Below are 19,525 nucleotides of genomic sequence, written 5' to 3'. Positions count from 1 at the left end.
GATCATGACCTGAGCCTAAACCAAGAGTCGGACGCTTAACTGACTGAGCCCACACAGGCGCCCCTGAGTCTCAACTTAAAGTGAGCATCTATGTGATCTCGGGTGAGTCTCTGAGCCTCAGTGTCTGCATCTGTGAAATGGGGATGAGGATATTGACCCTACTTACGTGCTTGTGGGGAAGATTCATTGAGATAACGTACATGAAAAACACTTAATAAACTGCCACCGTTTGTACAAAGATTGACTGTAGTTATATTAGGCTCTCTTCCCCACCCTTGCCACCCCCAATCTCAAATTCCAGTTCGGCAGCACGGTGTCAGGGGGATACGGGCAGCCACAGCAGATTGCCAGGACCTGCAGCTTGGCCCTTTATCGTGCCCGTCGCAATTGCTGCCAGGAGGCTGAGTGGAGCAGAGGGGTGGAGAGAGGGGCACGAGCTCATCTGTGGTTGCTATGGCGCCCCATCCAGGATTTGCCCATCTCTCCTAATGGAGCAAAGGGCAGAGGGAGGGAGGAGGGAGGGAGAGAACAACTGGTCTCTTCCTCTCCCCTCCCATTTATGTCTCTCTGGAGCTGATGTAGGGTGGGGAGTGGGGGGAGGGAGCCTAGATGCTGGATGAGAGGAGGAGGGAAGAGGGGTGGTGCCAGGATTAAGAGGGTTTCCAATGGGGGGGGGGTCACACTGAGAGAGGAGGGGCAGAGCCCTCATGCCTACATCCAGAAGCCTGCTGATGACGTTAGAGAGAAGGAAAAACAGGCAAGACAGCCCAGTGTGAGAGAGAGAGGGAGAGAGGAAGAGAGAAAGCCAGGACAGGAGGCTGGGAGCCAGCCAGCCTCTGCCTGGGCTCTCCTGAGCCTGCTGATCCCCCAGGCAGCCTGGACCCCGGGGTCCCCGAGAGCTGCCCCGAAGATGGGCACCAGGGCAGTGGTCGTGCCCCACCCTGTATGGGGGCTGCTGGGCTGCTGTTTCTTCTGCAGCTGGGCTCTGGGGGACCCACGGCCCCTCCGCTCTCTGCCGCCACTGTCCTCCCAAGTCAAGCCGGGCTCCGTACCTATGTGGGTACCCCCAGAGGGGGCTGAGGCAGCCCTGGCTTTTCTCTACTCTGGAGATGCCCAACAGCTGTCAGGGGCTAATTGCACTGAGCGCTACGAAGCCCACGGCGCAGGAGCCAGACCGGGGCTCCCCCCAGTCCTGTGGAGGGCAGCGGGCACCCTTGCCCAGGCCGCCAATTTCCTCAACATGCTGCTACAAGCCAACGACATCCGCGAGTCCAGTGTGGAGGAGGATGTGGAGTGGTACCAGGCACTGGTCCGCAGCGTGGCCGAGGGGGACCCAAGGGCGTACCGGGCTTTCCTGATCTTTAACCCTCCACCAGGGGCCAGCCACCTGCAGCTGGCCCTGCAGGCCACCCGGATAGGGGAGGAGACCATCCTTCAGGACTTGTCTGGAAGCAGGGTACAGGAGGAGAGCCCAACCGGGGCCCCGGACACCTCTGCCCTGCAGAAGCGGGTGCTGACCAATGACCTAGGGAGCCTCGGCAGCCCCAAATGGCCACAGGGGGACGGCTATGTGGGAGACATGCAGCATGTGAAGCTATCTCCCCCCTTTCTGGAATGCCAGGCCGGCCGGCTCCGTCCTGGCTGGCTTATCACACTTTCTGCCACCTTCTATGGACTCAAGCCAGACCTCAGCCCAGAGGTCAGGTAAGTACGTTTGTGCAGTGTTCAACGCATTTGTGGGTATGTGGGGGTGGGGGGCTCGAGTCCAGCCAGCTGTGCGTGGGCCATTTGGCACACGCATATGTATCTGGGGGGCACAGATGTGCGTATTCGCATTCAGCTGTGTATATTTGCAGTTGACTCTGGGATTCTGTAACTGTTAGCACACACAGGTGCGAGTATACATAGTGACATAGTGTGTATGAATCAATCCACTTACATGTGGGGATACACATGTGTGCGTATGGACGTGTGGATGTAGCAGGGCATAGGTCTTGGCGTCCACATCTGAGTAGTGGGGAGAAGGCAGGGGAAGGCTTGATGTGGATGACAGTGATGGCCCAGGCACGAGACGTCTCAGAAGAGCCAGGCGGGCACTCCAGGAGCCAAACCTGCTGCTCTCTAGCCGTCTACAACTGTAAAAGGAGACTTCTCCAAGGGAGGAAAAGTTCTTTGGGGGGCGGGGGCGGGGGTGGTGGGGAAGCTTGGAACCATTGCCCTTTCCGTCTAGGAGTCGGCCAGGTCCCCAGGGTCACTCCCAATGGCTATACTCTTAAGATCAAGTGGGTTCCAGTCCTGCCTGTCCTGACTGGTACTCTTCAAATAACCGACTTTCTCCTTCAGAATAAAGAGGTCACTGGGAGCCCTAGTGGGAAGGAGGCAGCAAATGGACACAGAACTGCAAGGCATGCGACAATCAACATTGTTTTCCCAGCTATGTGTCCCCATTCATTGCTCCTAGCAGGGTTCCCTCGTGCCAGCCAGCAGCCTGGCTCCTAGCCAGCGCTCTCCCCCGCTCAGCCCAGAGCAGGGGTGGGGAGCCCTTGGACCAGGCAGCTCCATTCCACAGTTCCTTTGCTGTGATCAATTCAGATCTGGTTTGGGCAGAGTGTGGGGGGTGTGGTTAATAGCTGAGTTCTGTGTGTGTGTGTGTGTGTGTGTGTGTGTGTGTGTGTGTGTCCATGCAGTGGAGAAGTGTGAAGATCCCCTTCAGACAGATCATCAGAGCCCCCGCTCCCACATGTCTTGACATGCCCCCTCCCTCCACCCATTGATAGAAACCAGGACATGCCAGGATGTTGAAAAGCCGAGGGATGTTGGGGGGACAACCCTCCAGGAAAGCAGATCGTTGCCCACAGAAACAGTGAGGATTAATAGCTCTAGAGACATGGAATGCAGCCCTGCCCTCTCTCCTGACACACTGCAGCCACTAGGCTGAAGGTTGCAAAGCTTGCATTCCTCCCTAGTCTGGGGCCCAAGGACACACGTCCACCTTGGCATCCTTCATGGTACCCCTAACTGCCAATTCACTGCCCTAGGGGGCAGGTGCAGATGATCGTCGATCTTCAGAGCGTGGACATCAATCAGTGTGCCAATGGGCCGGGCTGGTACTCTAACACACACCTGTGTGACCTCAACAGCACCCAGGTAAGGATAAGGAGGATGGTGATGTGGGGTGGGGTGCTAGGGTCCTGCCTCCCTTCCCCTTTCCCGTCACTGCCACCACCCAGCTCCCAGGAGTAGCCGACAAAAGTGTACCAGCCTCTCAGGTCCTCGGGGGAATCCCTAGTGATGAGATAAACAGAGATGGGATACCAGGCTTGTTAAAAGTGAGGGCACTTGGGGCGCCTGGGTGGCGCAGTCGGTTAAGCGTCCGACTTCAGCCAGGTCACGATCTCGCGGTCCGTGAGTTCGAGCCCCGCGTCAGGCTCTGGGCTGATGGCTCAGAGCCTGGAGCCTGTTTCCGATTCTGTGTCTCCCTCTCTCTCTCTGCCCCTCCCCCGTTCATGCTCTGTCTCTCTCTGTCCCAAAAATAAATAAACGTTGAAAAAAAAAATTAAAAAAAAAAAAAAGTGAGGGCACTTACTGTCAACTGTCTTTCAATAAAAAACTGAAACAAAAAAAAAAAAAAGAAAGAAAAAGAAAGAAAGAAAGAAAGAAAGAAAGAAAGAAAGAAAGAAAGAAAGAAAGAAAGAAAGAAAGAAAGAAAGAAAGAAAAGAGGAAGAAGAAAATTCAGAAAGGATGCATTGATGGTCATTTCTGAGAAATTCCCAACTCCCCCGGCTCGATATGCAATAGCACTTAAGGTTGAATGAATAATCAAAAATATGAACATTGAGGGCGCCTGGGTGGTTCAGTTGGTTTAGCTCAGGTCACGATCTCATGGTGTGTGAGTTCGAGCCCCAGGTCTGGCTCTTTGCTGACAGCTCGGAGCCATTAAATATATATATGTGAACATTTATATATATATAATATTTATATATATGTGAACATTTATATATTTACATTTATATAAATTTTATATAATTATATATATATACTTATATGTATAAGTGTATATATATATACATATATATATATGTATATATATACATATATATATATATATATGTATATATATATGAACATTGAAAAAGAAAGTGACCGGGCTCCTGGCTGGCTCAGTCGGTAGAGCATGCAACTCGCAACTCTTGATCTCAGGGTCTTGAGTTCAAACCCCACAGTGGGCGTAGAGCATACATTAAAAAAACAGTGAGGACACTTACAGCTTACTCCCCACCTCCCACTGGAGACAGCCACCCTCATTCCTTTGAAATCTCAGTGTGCCTCTCCCTTTTGGTACTGGGTGCTCCAGCATCCATCCCCAGGACCGCAACCTGAGCCCCTATTAGTCATCCCCTTTCCTTCTCCTGGACTACATTCTCCTTGTCGACAGAGCTCTGGGTTCCTTCTGACCCACAAAGGATGCTCTGTTGGTGTTTGTTGATCCAAGTGTAATGGTTGGTTGGAGTAGGGGAGAAATCTAACCAAAGAAGGAGCTTGAAGAGCTCTGGGACCAGTAAAGGTGATGGAACCAAAGCCAGATGCCGGCAGAATCAAAGCCATGGATGCAGGAGAATCTGGATGATGGAAAGCAATGGCTGGTAATCCTGAAAGCCAAGGGCTGGGAAACTGGGAGGCCAGTGAACTAATCTGCTCCACGGTTGCGCTCGACTGCATGTTGTTCCTAGGCTGAAGCGGAGCCAAGGCGAGCCCTGCAGGCTGCTGGGAGGTGGGGCGGGTTTGGGCATCCGTTGCTCTTCAGGGCACATGTGTTTGAAACTGTAAGTCCAGGGATGGAGAAGGGCTGCCATTATTCGGTGCGTTATTAAACCCAGCCACAGCTCGTCTCCATACACATTTGTCTGACTCTGCAGACTGTGGCAAAAACAGAGCGTGTTCTAGGGCCCCAGGCAAGAAGGGAGGCTGGGCCCCAATTTCAGAAGCACCACCCTCTAACTTTTCTAGGTGAAAGGTGCCAGATACGGAATCTCCCAGGGTGAACCCCTTCCTTTATCCCACTGCTGTCTGTCCCTAACCACTCCCTGCAGCAGAGCTGACCTCATCCACGTGCTCCTCTTCCCTGCCTGGCTCTGAGGTCTGCTCGGTCCCCTGCTGGGCAAACATCAATGGGTGAAGGTGGAGTAAAGAGCTGGCCTTGGCATCCACTGGCATGCCACTGGCCTGGCATTAGCCTGGCATTAGGGCTGGGGAAAGCAGTCCTGTGCCAAAGCCAGATGGCACCTGGTAGGGGAAACTGCTCCTCTGTGGGGGCCTTTTCAACTCACCTGTGAGCCAAAGAGGGAGGCTGATGGGGACTCTTTGAAGCAGGATGTAGGCACATAGGTGCGATCGGACTCTGAGTTCCCCCAAATTCCACCTCGCCCAGCCCCTCGCTCCGACAGCTGGGCACTAGGAAATGAGACCTGTATGGCTCCTGTCATTGCAAGTCAGAATAAAAGGGTGATCTGTCCCCAAACTGTATGTTGAAAAGAGGTAACCGCGGGGCTAGAGTAGGGCTTCCAGGGAGGGAAGGCTTCCTAAGGACCAGGGAGGACTTCTGGTAGGGAGGGGCCCCTCGTATGGACCAGGGGCCGTGGATTGGAAGGTGCATGTACCCTCCACCTCTTCCCAAAAGGGAAATCCCCATGTAAATACCTATCATGTTTGTCATCCCCGCAGTGTGTCCCCCTGGAGAGTCAGGGCTTTGTCCTTGGCCACTACCTGTGCCGCTGCCGACCCGGCTTCTACGGGGCAAGCCACTCCGGGGGTATGTTAATTGTGGTGAGGGTCAGGCTGGGCTGGGCCGGGCGGACGGGGCACCTGAGGGAGAAAGGCAGGCTGGGAGGAGACTTGTGGGGCAAGGGCGAAAGGTCAAGAGAAGCAGGAGAGGCAGGCAGGGTCCAACTTGGGGGTGTCTGCGCCTTCTGAAAATGACCCCACAACATGCCAATCTGATGCAAGTTGACCTTGCAGCGAACCCTAGCCTGGCATCACCTCTTCCTAGTACCCTGTCCTCCCCTGGGAATATCCACTTCCTCATTCCTCCCCTTCCCAGCCCTTGCCCCGGCGGTGACAGACCATCGGACGGAGAGGGAGAGGGCTACGGTGACCCGTGCGAGCGCAGGCTGGGATGCCCCTCTCCTTGCACCCATCTTGTTTTTTATAGGGTTAGAAGAGAGTGCCGCCCAGCCTACTGGGCAATTCGGGTCCCCTCAGGGCAGCTCTGGGAGGCTGCTGCGGTGCCGGCCATGTGCCGAGGGCTGCACCAGCTGCGTGGATGCCACGCCGTGCCTGGTGGAGGAAGCTCTGGCGCTGCGGGCCGCGGTCCTGGCCTGCCAGGCCTGCTGCATGCTGGCCGTCTTCCTGAGCATGCTGGCCTCCTACCGCTGCCGCCGAAGCAAGGCAAGCAAGGCCCCACGTCTCCACCCTACCCGCGTCCTTCCCACCTCGAGTCCCCAGCATCAACTGGAGACCAGAGACTACCCAAGACTAGAGCTCAGAAGAAATGGGTTCTGGTCTGAATTCTTCAACTCACCCACTGTGTGACATTAGGCAAAGTGACCCCGCTGCCTTAGATTTGTTTCCTCACCTGGAAAATGGAGGCATTGGACTTGGCTCAAAACACAGTGTAGGTACTAGGGAGAAGTGATCTGGACCCTCGTGGGGCTCCCAGTTGAAAGGAGGAAGCAGGCAAGTAAGGAAAAAGCGCAGCAAAACAGAGGCGAGGGGGGAAGTGGGTATTGGTATAGCTGTGGCAGCTCAGAGAAAGGCCCCAGTTGTCCTGCCGAAGATGGTCCGGGAGAGACTTTCTGGAGAACATGACGCTTGAGCCAGGCCTGAGGGTCAGCTAAATGGTTACCAGGCAGAGAAGGGGTTGCCTAGACAAAGAATCGGTCTGACCCAAAGTTTCCAGGGAACGCGTGAGATCCCTTCTAGCTCCAACAACTTGTGAGTTGAGCCCAGGTCTCCAGTGAGGCCCAGGCTGGGATTGGGAGAGGCATGGGGCTGGGGGACTCGAGCTTTGTGCCACCTGGACCCTGCTTAGCATGGTGGAGCTAAGAGCCTGTGGTGGGAGTGGGGCCGTGGCTGTGGGCGGAGAGGGCAGAGCTGATGTTCCAAGGCAAGGCCTTGGTTCAAGGCCAGTAAAAGTGACCCCTAAAAAAGGCCTGAGACTCTCCTCCCACCATCGTCCAGCCTCTGTCCTCCCACTGCCCTGCTTATACGCCTCTCTCTTTCCTGGGTTCACAGAGGATCCGAGCCTCTGGAGTTGTCCTGCTGGAGACCATCCTTTTTGGATCCCTGCTTCTCTACTTCCCTGTGAGTTTGTGGCCAGAGTCTGGCCCCGCCTCATCCCTGGCTGGCGCCCTCCACAACCCAGAATCCTTCCTCCTTTCTGCTCTCTTGGGGAGATTCAGAGACCTCCAAATCCCCATACTCATACCTACAAATGACAGGCTGGCCTAGTGAGCTCTGGAGCCAAAGAGTCCAGGCTAAAAAGAGCTCTATGACTTACTGTGTGACTTAGGACAATTTACCTAACCTCTCTGATACTTGAGCCGCTCCTCTGCAGAAGGGAGGTGATGATGCCTCTATTGCAAGGCTGTTAGGAAGGTCAGCAATGGGCTTAGCATAGGCCTAGCACATTAGAGGAAGTACAGTGGTGGGGACACCTGGGTGCCCCAGTCTGTTGAGCGTCTGACTTGGGTTCAGGTCATTGGCTCACGGTTTGTGAGTTCAAGCCCTGCATCAGCTCACTGCTGTCAGCACAGAGCCCTCTTTGGATCTTCTGTCCCTCCCCACCCCATCTCTGCCCCTCCCCCGCTCACACTCTTTCTCAAAAATAAATAAAACATTTTTTTTTTTAAAGAGGAAGTGCAGCTAAGAGCAGCTATTTTTGCCCCCCCTTCCCACCCCCCCCACCCCCCCGCCCAGGTGTTCATCCTGTACTTCAAGCCCAGTGTTTTCCGCTGCATCGTTCTCCGCTGGGTCCGGTTGCTGGGTTTTGCCACTGTCTACGGCACCATTATACTCAAGCTTTATAGGTAGGGTCTGGGGCAGACCTTGCTCTCATGCTGCTCACTCCGGGCTGCCCCAGCTCATCTGGAACAGAGTGGAGTTCTTCCCAGCCAGCTCCACCCCCCGGTGCGCGGCCCACCCCCCCCAGGCCTGCCCCTGTCACCGTAGCCCTCCCCAGCATGCAACATTTTGTGGGGTGGGGAGGCAGCACACCATGGAAGGGACAGGAGGATGGGTATTACGGAGGGGAAGGAAGCCACGGACAGAGGCCAGAGACCTGGCCCCCCTCTCCTTGGTCCTCCCCCTATGCCCCACACCCCTGTAGGGTGCTCCAGCTGTTTCTGTCCCGAACGGCCCAGCGGGGCCCCCACCTGAGCAACGGGCGGCTGCTGCAGCGTCTGGGGCTGCTCCTGCTGCTAGTGCTGGGCTTCCTGGCCGTGTGGACGGCGGGGGCCCTGGAACGAGGCATCCACACGCCCCTGGTGACCCGAGGCCACACTCTCGCAGGCCGCCACTTCTACCTGTGCCACCACGACCGCTGGGACTACATCATGGTTGTGGGTGAGCTGCTCCCGCCGAGCCCGCCTCACTCTGGCCCTCAGCCCTGCACCTCTGGGGGGGGGGGGGGTGCTCCTGACCTAGTCCTCCTGCCTTGTCCCCAGACCCCTGGCCCAGGCTCCCCCCAGCACACCCGACAGAGAAAGGGGCTGCTGAGGCGGTGCCTGACTCGGTGGCCCCTGCTTTCCCACAGCCGAGATGCTGCTCCTGTGCTGGGGCAGCTTCCTCTGCTACGCCACCCGAGCTGTCCCCTCGGCCTTCCATGAGCCGCGCTACATGGGCATCGCCCTGCACAATGAGCTGCTGTTCTCTGCGGCCTTCCATGCAGCCAGGTGAGCACGGGCCCTCCTACCCACCACTCCTCCCACCCTCACACCACTCCTTGCCTCTCCCAGGCCAGGGAACCCCATCCCACAGCCATCCTCGCAGCACAGCTCTGCCTTGGCAAGGCGAGGAAGGCCTCCCATCTGTAGCTCTCTCCCTACCCGGCAGACACCCTTCCCGCACCCCGTGTCTCACCCGACACCCAAAAAGAGGAAGCATGCGCACTCCTAACTCCTCTCCTATTCCCAAGCCCCGTCTCCGGCACCTCCACCATGCTCCTTCCCACACGTGCTCAATTCTCCCTGCCTTTCCCCACCACCCTCCCACCTCAGCCGATCCAGCAACAGGCCTGCTATGAGGGTCTGCTAGGACTTGGCCCTGTGGTACAGGCAGAATCGACCCACAGGACAGCCCATCACAGAGGTGTGGAGGACAAGTCTGTGCTCTAGGCAACCAGAGAAGAGTAGTCTGGGAGGGCTTCTCGGAGGTGGGGGTTAACATGAGCTTGAAGTGGGACCTACATCCGAAGAGAGGGCAGGAAGAAGGAAAATTGCCCTTTCCAACCCACCCAGAACCTCCACGGAGATCAGGGCTCAGGCTGGGAGGTGGGCCAGTGAGTCAGGTGAGAGGGAACAGGCCACTCCCTCCCACCCACCGGTAACGTTCGTTCCCCTCCCCTCCCACCCTCAGATTTGTGCTGGTTCCCTCCCTGCACCCGGACTGGACTCTGCTCCTCTTCTTCTTCCACACCCACAGCACGGTCACCACCACGCTGGCTCTGATCTTCATTCCTAAGGTGAGGTCTTGCCCCTCCTGGCTGTGAGCCAGACCCCAGCCCCTTTGTAAGGGGCGCGCCGTGGATCTGTTGCTGCCTCAGCGCCCTCTCCAGGTCAGAGTGAGGATGACACCCGGGGGTGAGAGGGCGGAGCCACAGGGCGCTGAGTGGAAGCCCACTTGGGGTGGGGGTCGGGGCGGGGAAGCTATTGTATCTCTCCGCCTCGAATCTCCGGGCAAAGGAAATAAGAGCTAGGGCTGTAGGGGTCCTTGTAACACAACTGGCAGTTTCGTTTGGTGGACTCTGAAAAATCATCTTGGAAGCAGTTACAGAGGGATGGGTTGGGGAGCTGAAGGACATGGCTAGGAATTGTGGGGGCAGGGGCTCAGGACCTCCCCTCCCCGGTCTCTGAGCTAGAGAAACTCAGGGAGAATGAGGGGGAGCAAAGGTCTCCATGCCCTCAGAATTGCAAATTAGAGAGGCTGTGAAGATTGGATTTCACGAGGCAGGTGGGAATAGGCGTGAACAGGGAACGAAGTTGACTCTTTTTCCCTGTCACACCCACCCTGGCCAGTTCCAGAAGCCGGGGGCTCCTCCCCGAGAGGAGATTGTGGATGAGGTGTATGAGGACGAGCTGGACCTCCAGCGGTCAGCTTCCTACCTGGACAGCAGCATCGCCTCGGCCTGGAGCGAGCGCAGCCTGGACCCCGGAGACATTCGGGTATGCGCCGCCCTCCTTGCCTCCTTTGGATGCTAGCTTTTCGGGACTGGGCCAGGATCGCTGCTGCCCTGCCATCTGGGCTGTGTACCACTGCAGGTCCCCTCTTGTCCCCAGCTTTCCCTCTCTCTAAGACCTGCCTCCCTCCCTTCTCCACCATTGCCCTAAGCTGCTTCCCCCTGACTCTATTCAGATGAGGTCACAAACCACCCAAGTGGAAAGACCCCCAAAGTCCCTGTGGCCCAGGCCGCAGACCCATGAGTGGAGCTCCACCCCCACTCAGCAGAGGCATCATGAGGGGCAGATTAAGAAGCCTCTCAGTCCCCATTACACTCGGGCTGCGGGTGACCCTAGGGCCAGCTATGGGGCTGGGTAGTTCAGGCAGTTAGTGGCTACCAGAGATTTCCACAACAGGATACCCATTCCCTGGACCTGGCGGTCTTAGAGGAAGGGAGTTCTTCCTGAGTCTTACCTCGGGAGAGCGTCTTTACTCTTCTTTTTCTGCTTAGGAGGGTCATAGTCACGGAACCCACATGAGAGGCTCAGTGGGTAGGAAATAAGGAAACTTGGTGGTCTAAGCCCGTTGTCTGATAAAACCTAAGGTGTGGTTAACAATCTCAGGAAGCCATCTGTCCATTCCTTCTATCTCCACGGGGCCTCTGGACACCTGACTTGTTTGCATCTCCCAATTCCCTCCTTGTCCCAAGCGTCTCTGCCTGGCTTTCCCCCATGTCCTCCTCACCCTCTGGGCTCTGCTCCCCTGGGAAGAGGCTGACCTGAGGCCCCAGTCGAGCAGGGAGGCCAGAGAGTATGGGGGCGTGCTGCCACAGCAGTGCTGCCTTGGGCCCCCCGCTTTGTGGAACAGCACCCAGTCTCTCTCCCGATGCTGGCTCTGGGGAGAAACCCAAAAGTGTAAGACTCTCAAAGTCCCATTCCCTCCCTTGCACCTGAATATGACACTTTTCACACCATTGAGGAGCTCATGCGATCCTCTTAAGGAAGCTAACAGTAGGTGGCCGGTTCTTTTTTTGTTTGTTTGTTTAATTAAAAAATATTTTTCCATGTTTGTTTATTTTTGAGAGACAGAGCACGAGCAGGGGAGGGGCAGAGAGAGAGGAAGACACAGAATCTGAAGCAGGCTCCAGGCTCTGAGCTGTCAGCACAGAGCCCAATGCGGGCTCGAACTCTTGAACCGTGAGATCATGACCTGAGCTGAAGTTGGACGTCGGCTGCTTGACGGACTGAACCCATAGAAGCAGAGAGAGGGGAGCCTGGGTGGCTCAGTCGGTTAAGTGTCCGACTTTGGCTCAGGTCATGATCTCATCGTTCCTGAGTTTGAGCCCCGTGTCAGGCTCTGTGCTGACAGCTCAGAGCCTGGAGCTTGCTTCTGATTCTGTGTCTCCCTCTCTCTGCCGCTGCCCCCAACCCCCACTCACGTTCTGTCTCTCCAAAATGAATTAAAAAAAAACAAAAAAACAAAAAAACAAAAAAAACAGAGAGACAGAGAGCTCTAGAAATAGCCTCCAGGCACATGATGGGTCACCGGCCTCAAACCCAGATTTCCCACCCCTCAAGCCGGTGGCTTCCCATCAGATGACAGTGCCCCCAGAGAAAGGGGTGCACCCTGCATCCTTGGGTCCGAGAGGACCTGGCTGGGAGTGGACAGGCGAATTCTGAGAGTGTGCAAAGCAGGGAGGAAACACAGCTTGGTGAGAAAGAGATGTGCAGAGACAGTGGTCCAAATAACGGCCGAGGGGGAGGCAGGGCAGCCCCCAGGGGGATGGAGAGAGCTTAGCCGTGCATCTGACCGGGGGCTCTGCTCTCCCCACCCCTCCCCTTCCCGCAGGACGAGCTGAAGAAGCTCTACGCCCAGCTAGAGGTCCACAAGACCAAGGAGATGGCCGCTAACAACCCGCACCTGCCCAAGAAGCGGGGCAGCTGGCGCCAGGGCCTGGGCCGCTCCTTCATGAGGTGCCTGGCCGAGTTCCCGGAGGCCCTGGCCCGCCAGCACTCCCGGGACTCGGGCTCCCCCAGCCTCGGCAGCCTGCCCGGCTCCTCGCGCCGCCGGCTGCTCAGCTCCAGCCTCCAGGACCCGGAGGGGCCCCCGGCCCTGCGCAAGTCCCGCAGCGCCTATGACCACGACCGCCACAGCCGCCGCCGCGAGCAGGACCCGCCGCTCCTCGACTCACTGCTGAGGAGGAAGCTGGCCATGAAGGCCTCGCGGGAAAGCAGGGAGAGCCAGGAGGCGGCGGAGGGGCCCCCGGGCCTGGGCTTCAGGTCGGCCAGCGCCCACAACCTGACGGTGGGCGACAGGCTGCCCCGGGCCCGGCCCGCGTCCCTGCAGAAGTCGCTCAGCGTGGTGGCGGGCTCCAGGGAACAGGCCCTGCTCCTAGCCAGCCAGGCCTACCTGGAGGAGACCTATCGGCTGGCAAAGGAGCGAGAGGAGAGGAAGAAGGCCGAGGCAGCCTCGGCCAGCCCAGTGAGGAGGCCATCGGCCAGCCCAGTGAGGAGGCCATCGGCCAGGAGGCCGGAGCGAGCTCGAGGAGCGCCCCTGTCAGCCCCACCTTCCCCTGCCAAGAGCCGCAGTGTGCATGGCTCCCATGCCGCCGCCGCCGGGAGTCTTCAGGAGGAGGCCACGAAAAGGCTGCCTCACCCGCCCGTCCGGCACCAGGTCTCCACACCCATCATGGCCCTGTCCGGGGCCTGCCTGGGAGAGCCGAGGATGCTCTCCCCCACCTCCACCTTGGCTCCCGCTCTGATGCCGGCTCCAGCCCCAGCCCCGACCCCGCTGCCCGCCCTGGCACCAGTCCCAGTACCTCCCCAGAGCCCCAGCTTGCTCACCTTCATCTGCCCCTGGGAGAATGCAGAACTGCCCGTCAAGAAAGGAAATGTAGCTCCAGAGGGCCCCGCGGGGCCAGAGCGAGGCAACCACTCCCCTGCCCCGGCTCGGGCCAAGCTCTGGAGGGCCCTCTCGGTTGCAGTTGAGAGAAGAGGGACGGGGGAGAGTGGGATGGCCACAGAGGATGGACGTCTCCAAGGGGAAGCCGGTGAGGGGGACGAAGACAAGTCCAAGGTCTTCTCTAAATCCCACAGCCTCAAGACCCCTGTTCAGCAGGGTTCCATGCACAGTCTCGGCCTGGCTATCAAAGCTCTGACCCGTTCTCGGAGCACTCACAGAGAGAAGGAGAGCGGGGAAGGGAGTCCTGAGCCGGAGGAGAAGGGCAGAGCCTCGGGAGAGGGCGTGGGGGCCTGCCCCCGATCTCCCAGGCTAGGCCGGCCCAAGGCCGTGAGTAAGCAGGCCGCCCTCGCACCCTGTGACGATGAGGAGACCCTCCAGAACCAACAGAACGCTCACACCAGCAGAATGCTCCAAGTCTACCACCAGGAGGGCAGCAGGGAACAAGAAGAGGGAGGCAGGAGGGCATCCCAAGGTCCCGGGGAGGCAAAAGTAGAGAGAGACGGTAAAGCGGGGTCTGCTGCACTGAGGCAAGCCAGGCAGGGCACAGTCGGGGACAAAACTGCCGAGCGAGCAAAAGAAGCCCCCGTGGGCTGGCGGGAACCGCCCAAAGCTGGCCTCCAGCCCATGGGCAGTGCTGACCGCAGGATGGCAGAGGTATGCCCCAGGGAAGTCGCCCAGTCAGAAGCAAGTCAGCCTGACAGTGGCAACAAGGCCCAGATCTGCCCCTGGGAGGTGAGTGAAGGGGCCCCTGAGAAGGGGACACAACAACAAGCTCTAGATGACTCCCAAGAGAGAAGGAAGGCATCGGAAAAGTCAGGGCCCCAAAACGTGGCTGTTGTTGCTCGGAAAAAGCCAGAGAGGCTGGTCAGGGGGCAGGAGGTGGTATGTCCCTGGGAGGGTGCCGATCCTGGGAGTCTGTGCTCTTGGTCAGCCTCTCAGGACTCTGACAGAAACGACGGCAGATCTGAGGCAGCGGGCCGGCTAGATGCTAGAGAGGTGGAGAAGCCTCAGCAGGGAGCCACAGGCCCAGGAGCTTGTATACCTGACACTACCAAGGCAGAGCTCTGTCCCTGGGAGGCATGTGAAGGAGAGAATGGAAAACCATTCCAGGAGGGAGTGAAGCTTCCCCAGGAAAAGCAGGAAACCCCCAAGAAAGCAACCTTCTGGAAAGAACAGAAACTGAGTGGAGACTTGGAGTCTTTTTGTCGGTGGGAGAGGACAGATTTCCGGGGTCCCTCAGCAGTCTCTACTCCGGCCCCGGGAACCCCTGTGTGCTCCGGGAGTTTGGGCAGTAGCATCTCGGAGGTGTGTCCGTGGGAGGCAGGAGATGCTCCCGTCAGGAAAGCAGAGGTCTGTCCCTGGGAGCTGGGTGATGAGGTAGTGGGGAAGGAACTGCCGAGTCAGGGGACAGGTGGAGAATTTCTCCAGGGAAAGGGGAAAGCCTCTAGAAAAGGGCTCTTTGGAGAGATGGGGGAACAAACTGGAAAGGCAGTGCAGAAAAGTAGTCAACAGCAGGAGTCAGTGTGTCCCCAGGACAGCACAGCCCCTGGGCACCCCAGCCCATGTCTAGATAATTTCTCAGCCAAAGGTGGTGGCCAACTCCTCAGCAATGGAGGAAGCAGAGCAACACAGGTATGTCCATGGGAAGATCCCAGGCCAGAGCTGAGGGAAGTAACACCTGCCAGGGCAGAACTCTGTCCCTGGGAGGTAAATGAACGAATAAGAGAGGACTGGACATCAGGACAGGCAGCAAAAGCAGGAGAATCTCCAAAGGACAAGGAGAAAATGCCTGGAACGTCAGGAATCAAAGATGGCGCAGCTTGGGAAAAGCCTGAGGGACGGCTCCAAAATACGGAAGCAGTCTGTCCTTGGGAGAATGTGGACCCTGGCAGCTTCTCCCCACAACCAGGTCCTCAAGACACAGGTAGAGCCAAAGCCAGTTTCCACATGTCAGGCAGCGTGGGAGGCAAAACTGCTGAGATCTGTCCATGGGACATGGAAGAAACCATGCGTGCTGAGAAGGCTGAGGTCTGTCCCTGGGAGGTGAGTGCTGGAGCAAGGCAGGAAAGAGCTTTGGGAGTTGAGGCCATTAGGAAATTTCCAAATGACACAGGAAAGGCTTCTGCAGGTCGTGGACCCAGCGAGATAGCTGTTACCTCTCCAGAGAAGCTGGAGAGGCCAGCCTGGGAGCGGGAGGTGGCCTGTCCCTGGGAAAGCTTGGATCCAGGGGGCTCCTCTCAGCATTCGGACACTCTGGGCACTGACAGACCAAAAGGTGGACTCCAGGAAATGGACCATGTGGGGTGCAGGGCAGCTGAGGTGTGTCCCTGGGAAGCGGAGGAAGCACCTACCAGTGAGAAAGCCAAGATCTGTCCCTGGGAGGTGAACGAAGGAGCTACTGGGACAAGATTGGAACAAGAAAGGGGGAGTGACTCAGCAGGACAGGAGAAAATTCTAGAAAAGGGGAGACTCACCTCCCTGGGGGAAGACAGATCAAAATGGGAGACAAAACAGAGTCAAGAAGAGGAAGCTAGTTGTCCTTGGGAGAAGGACTTGAGGGCTCCCTCTGCTCAGGGCCCTGAGGTCTCAGACTCAGCCCTCAGCACGAGTGGCAACGTGAAAGAGGGACATTCCTTGCAAGCGAGGGATGAGGCAGTGGAGGAAGGGGACCTGACACAAGATGCAAAGATGGGCTCCTTCCCAGAACACAGAACCCCAGTAGAAGCCCCGTCTTCAAAAGCAGAATTCACTACTGAAGATAGGGGGAAAGCAAGCAAAGAGCTACAATCTGTCTGTCCACAGGAGAGCATGACCCCGGCAGGTGCTTCCTCCCACCCGGACGGTCAATGCCGTGACCAACCTAAGGCCGGCTCTCAGGACCTGGCTGGCGTTGGGGGCAGGCTTGCTGAGGTGTGCCCGTGGGATGATCCTAACCCTGATGGCAGCGCCAAAGCTGATATCTGCCCCTGGGAGGTGACTGAAAGGGTCCCTGACGAAGGGATGGCAAGACAGGATGGGAAAGGGACACCTCAAGAGAAGGGGAAGGTCCCAGGAAGACCAGAGCCCCAAATTGTGGCAGTTCAGGAAAAGCCAGAGAGGGCAGATGGGAAACAGGAGGCGGTGTGTCCCTGGGAGAGTCAGGATTGTGGGGGTCCGTCTCCGCAACCAGCCCCACAAGCTTCTGCCAGAAGCGAAGGCAGTTCGGAGGCAGCAGGCAGTGTGGGGGCCAGGGTGGCAGAAGTGTGTCCGTGGGAAGCAAGAGAGTCTCCATCTGCTAAAGAAGCAGACATCTGCCCTTGGGAGGCGAAGACAGAAGCTGCTGAGAAAGGGGGACTGGAACAAGAGGTGGACGGAAAATCCCAAGGGCAAGGAGAGATGATCCCTCAAAAGGCGGCATCTCCGGGGACTGAAGAGCACTTTTCAAAAGCAGCAGCAAAAGTCAGCAGAGAGCAGGAGACAGTCTGCTCAGGTTCCGGGGAGCTCCTCCCCCAGCCAGAGGCTCCGGACGCTGACCAACCCCAAGTCAGTCCCCACGGAGTAAGCAGTATGGGGAGCAGGATGGCAGAGCTGTGTCGATGGGAAATCACAGATCCAGAAGGAAATAAAATAAAGGGCACCATGGCAGACATCTGTGATTGGGAGGGAACCGGAGCCCCACCTGAGGAATCTGGCCTTCTGGCTTTAACAGCAACTCAGACAGAAATATTTTTCCCCCCAGCCCCTGAGAACCCACCATGCCTTTTAGTCCACAGACCTCCGGGTAGCTTCCTTCCAGAGAGCAAAAGCCCCCGCCCTGAGGGGAGCAAGGCAGCCACTACTTTTACTCTAGAAGGGGTCCGAGAACTCCAAGGAGCTTCAGGACACGAGCCAAGGACCAGCTCAGTCCCAGAGCCAAGTCTCCAAGAAGCTGAGGCTCACGAGTCTTCCTCCTTCGCTGAAGACAAAGAAATGGCTTCTATAGCTCCATATGAAGAACTCTCCCCTCCAACTGTCTATCCTTGGGACTGCGAGTAACAGATCCATCGGGTGAGGCCAGACATCTGGTGGCTGGTTTTCAAGAGCCAAAGTCCTTTCCAAGTCCTCCATGTTCCCCAAGAGCCGAGTCAAAGACACTTGGCCACTTGCCCTCTCCATGAAGGCCAGAAGTCAATCATTCGGACGACAAATTGTACAAGAAGGGTGCAGCTCAGACCCCAACAGAAAGTCTTGTCCTCTCATTACTTCCCACTCTTCTTCCTGCTCCAGGGAACAAAGGCGAGACCCTCTGCTTCTGACGAATCCCCCCATCCAGCTAGAGGACTCGACACAGCTGTGTCTGGACACTCATAAGGCCAGTGTTTGGGATGAAAGGAAGTCAGCAGTGCCCAGCCCACATTTTCTCATAAAAAGACCCCTTTTTTGAGAAGAAACTATAAACCATGCAAGGCACTGGCAGCGTTAGGGTCTGAGGAATGCTATAAAAGGTCACCACAGGAAGCTTAAGAAGCCACCTAACTCAAGTTCAAAGATAAATAAGGGGGAAAACCTTACGTTTATTTATTTTGAGAGAGAGAGAGACAGAGAGAGAGAGAGAGCAGGGGAGGGAGTGAGAGAGAGGGAGAGAGAATCCCAAGCAGGTTCCACACTATCAGCGCAGAGCAGGGGGGAAACTTAATGGCTCAAAAAAAGTACCCAAATGCCTTAAGGACCTTGTCATTTTGACTTTGGAGCTCCAGTTTCTGCTGTGTTGATCCTCATACCTGCCCTGGTTGGCTGCTCAGGTAGAGCCAATCAAGCACTCTTCCTTCCTTATCAACATCTGGCATCCAAAGCAACACCAGAGACAGCATAGAAGGCAAGGCAGCGGCTCCATGTCCTCCCCACACTGGCCAAGGGAAAGTTCTCCCTTCCAGACACCCCCTCCAGTTTAAGGAGTGTGCCTCTTGCTAGCTTTTTCAAATCGTTCCTCCCCACTTCTGCCCCATCTTTGGCTAGTCTCAAGCTCATCTCACTGGCTCATTCTCCTCCCAGCCTTTCAGGGCTGTCACCAATGGGACCCCTCTCTGCTTGTCCACGCAACTGGAGGCAGGGGAATTTCTGGCTCTGATGTGAGAAGCACTCCAAACCGCTTGCTCAGTAACAAGAGGCCCACAACAGTTACCTTCCTGAGAAGCGAGAAAGAAGGTCCTGTTTGCAGTCAGCACAAGAATTACCCTCAGAAAGAGTAGCGCTACAGGGCAGGTTGTCCTGAGGGCCGGTGAAAAGGCATCATGTAAACACAGTTTTCTTCTTAGTGAGCTCGGCTCTATCCTCTCAAGTCAGTTCAGGCTACCCCGGCTTAAGTAATCCTAGAGACCAGTGCCGGAATAGGAGGATGTTAACCAGAGGGAAACAAGGAAGGAGAAAAGCACTGGTCAAAAAAGCCCTAGAATTGGCAGGGGTGAGGTGGGGGGAGGAAACAGGCTGAGCCGGGCAGGGGCACTGAAGATGGCAGTAAGCCCACCCTCTAACTGCACAGATACTGATGCCATTCACGGGGAAGAAAAAGACAAAACGAGAAGACCAAATACCCAATGGGGAGGAAAAAAATGAGTCTGCATACAAATACTGTAGGCAGATTCAGGACTTTACAGAAGTAGCAAAATGCTCCATTTCCAAAAAGAAGGAATGGAAAAACTTTGTCATTCAGGGACCAGATGCCCCTGTTCCCATATCTAGCCTCTCCCACTTACCTGGTCCCTTGGCCTGGGATTTCAGGGGAGTAAAATGTAGTGTTGCTCTGGGCTCCTGCGAGTTAACCTCACCGCTCCTAAGTCGGTGAGAATTTTGCTAACCGCACAACAGAACAATTCCATTGTGTCTGGTCTAGCTGGGAACAGAAAAGTGATTCCTTTCACTGCTGTGAAATAAACCATGGGGAAAAAAAAAATAAAGAATGCTTTCTCTTGACCACTAAGCAGTGGGTTCTAGCTTATTCATTATGGTGATTTTCTTTTTTCCAACATTTTTAGAGAGGGACAGATCGGTCAAACAAGAGCAAGCCGGAGGTAACTACACTGTGGCCTTCAGGACTTTGAGGTGGTCTGGCTAATTCTCGGCCTGTATCCAGCTCCATGGCTGGCACTGCAGATGGTCTCTGCCTGGCCCTTCAAG

At 56.6% G+C, this 19,525-nt stretch overlaps 1 protein-coding gene across 1 annotated transcript; it reads left to right on the top strand.

The window, feature by feature from the left end:
* The first annotated feature begins 750 nt into the window (after window positions 1-750).
* Window positions 751-19,325, top strand: GPR179 (G protein-coupled receptor 179). Its single transcript, XM_045488600.1, has 11 exons — window positions 751-1,704; window positions 3,039-3,147; window positions 5,723-5,810; window positions 6,210-6,445; window positions 7,292-7,360; window positions 7,976-8,085; window positions 8,385-8,620; window positions 8,811-8,949; window positions 9,632-9,737; window positions 10,291-10,437; window positions 12,281-19,325. The coding sequence occupies exons 1-11, from the start codon at window positions 911-913 to the stop codon at window positions 17,405-17,407; spliced, it is 7,161 nt and encodes a 2,386-aa protein (XP_045344556.1). The 5' UTR covers window positions 751-910; the 3' UTR covers window positions 17,408-19,325.
* Window positions 19,326-19,525: the final 200 nt, after the last annotated feature.

The sequence above is a fragment of the Leopardus geoffroyi genome, chromosome E1 (assembly GCF_018350155.1).
Source record: "Leopardus geoffroyi isolate Oge1 chromosome E1, O.geoffroyi_Oge1_pat1.0, whole genome shotgun sequence".
In the NCBI taxonomy this organism is placed as follows: Eukaryota; Metazoa; Chordata; class Mammalia; order Carnivora; family Felidae; genus Leopardus; species Leopardus geoffroyi.
The sequence above is the reverse complement of the archived record's forward strand: the minus strand, read 5'-3'. Positions and strand labels throughout refer to the sequence as shown.

Excerpts from the sequence above, each read along its gene's own strand:
- GPR179 (XM_045488600.1), top strand. The coding sequence starts at position 911 with ATGGGCACCAGGGCAGTGGTCGTGCCCCACCCTGTATGGGGGCTGCTG. Across the intron at positions 3,148-5,722 it reads GTGACCTCAACAGCACCCAG|TGTGTCCCCCTGGAGAGTCA; the intron begins GTAAGGATAAGG and ends TCATCCCCGCAG. Across the intron at positions 10,438-12,280 it reads TGGACCCCGGAGACATTCGG|GACGAGCTGAAGAAGCTCTA; the intron begins GTATGCGCCGCC and ends CCCTTCCCGCAG.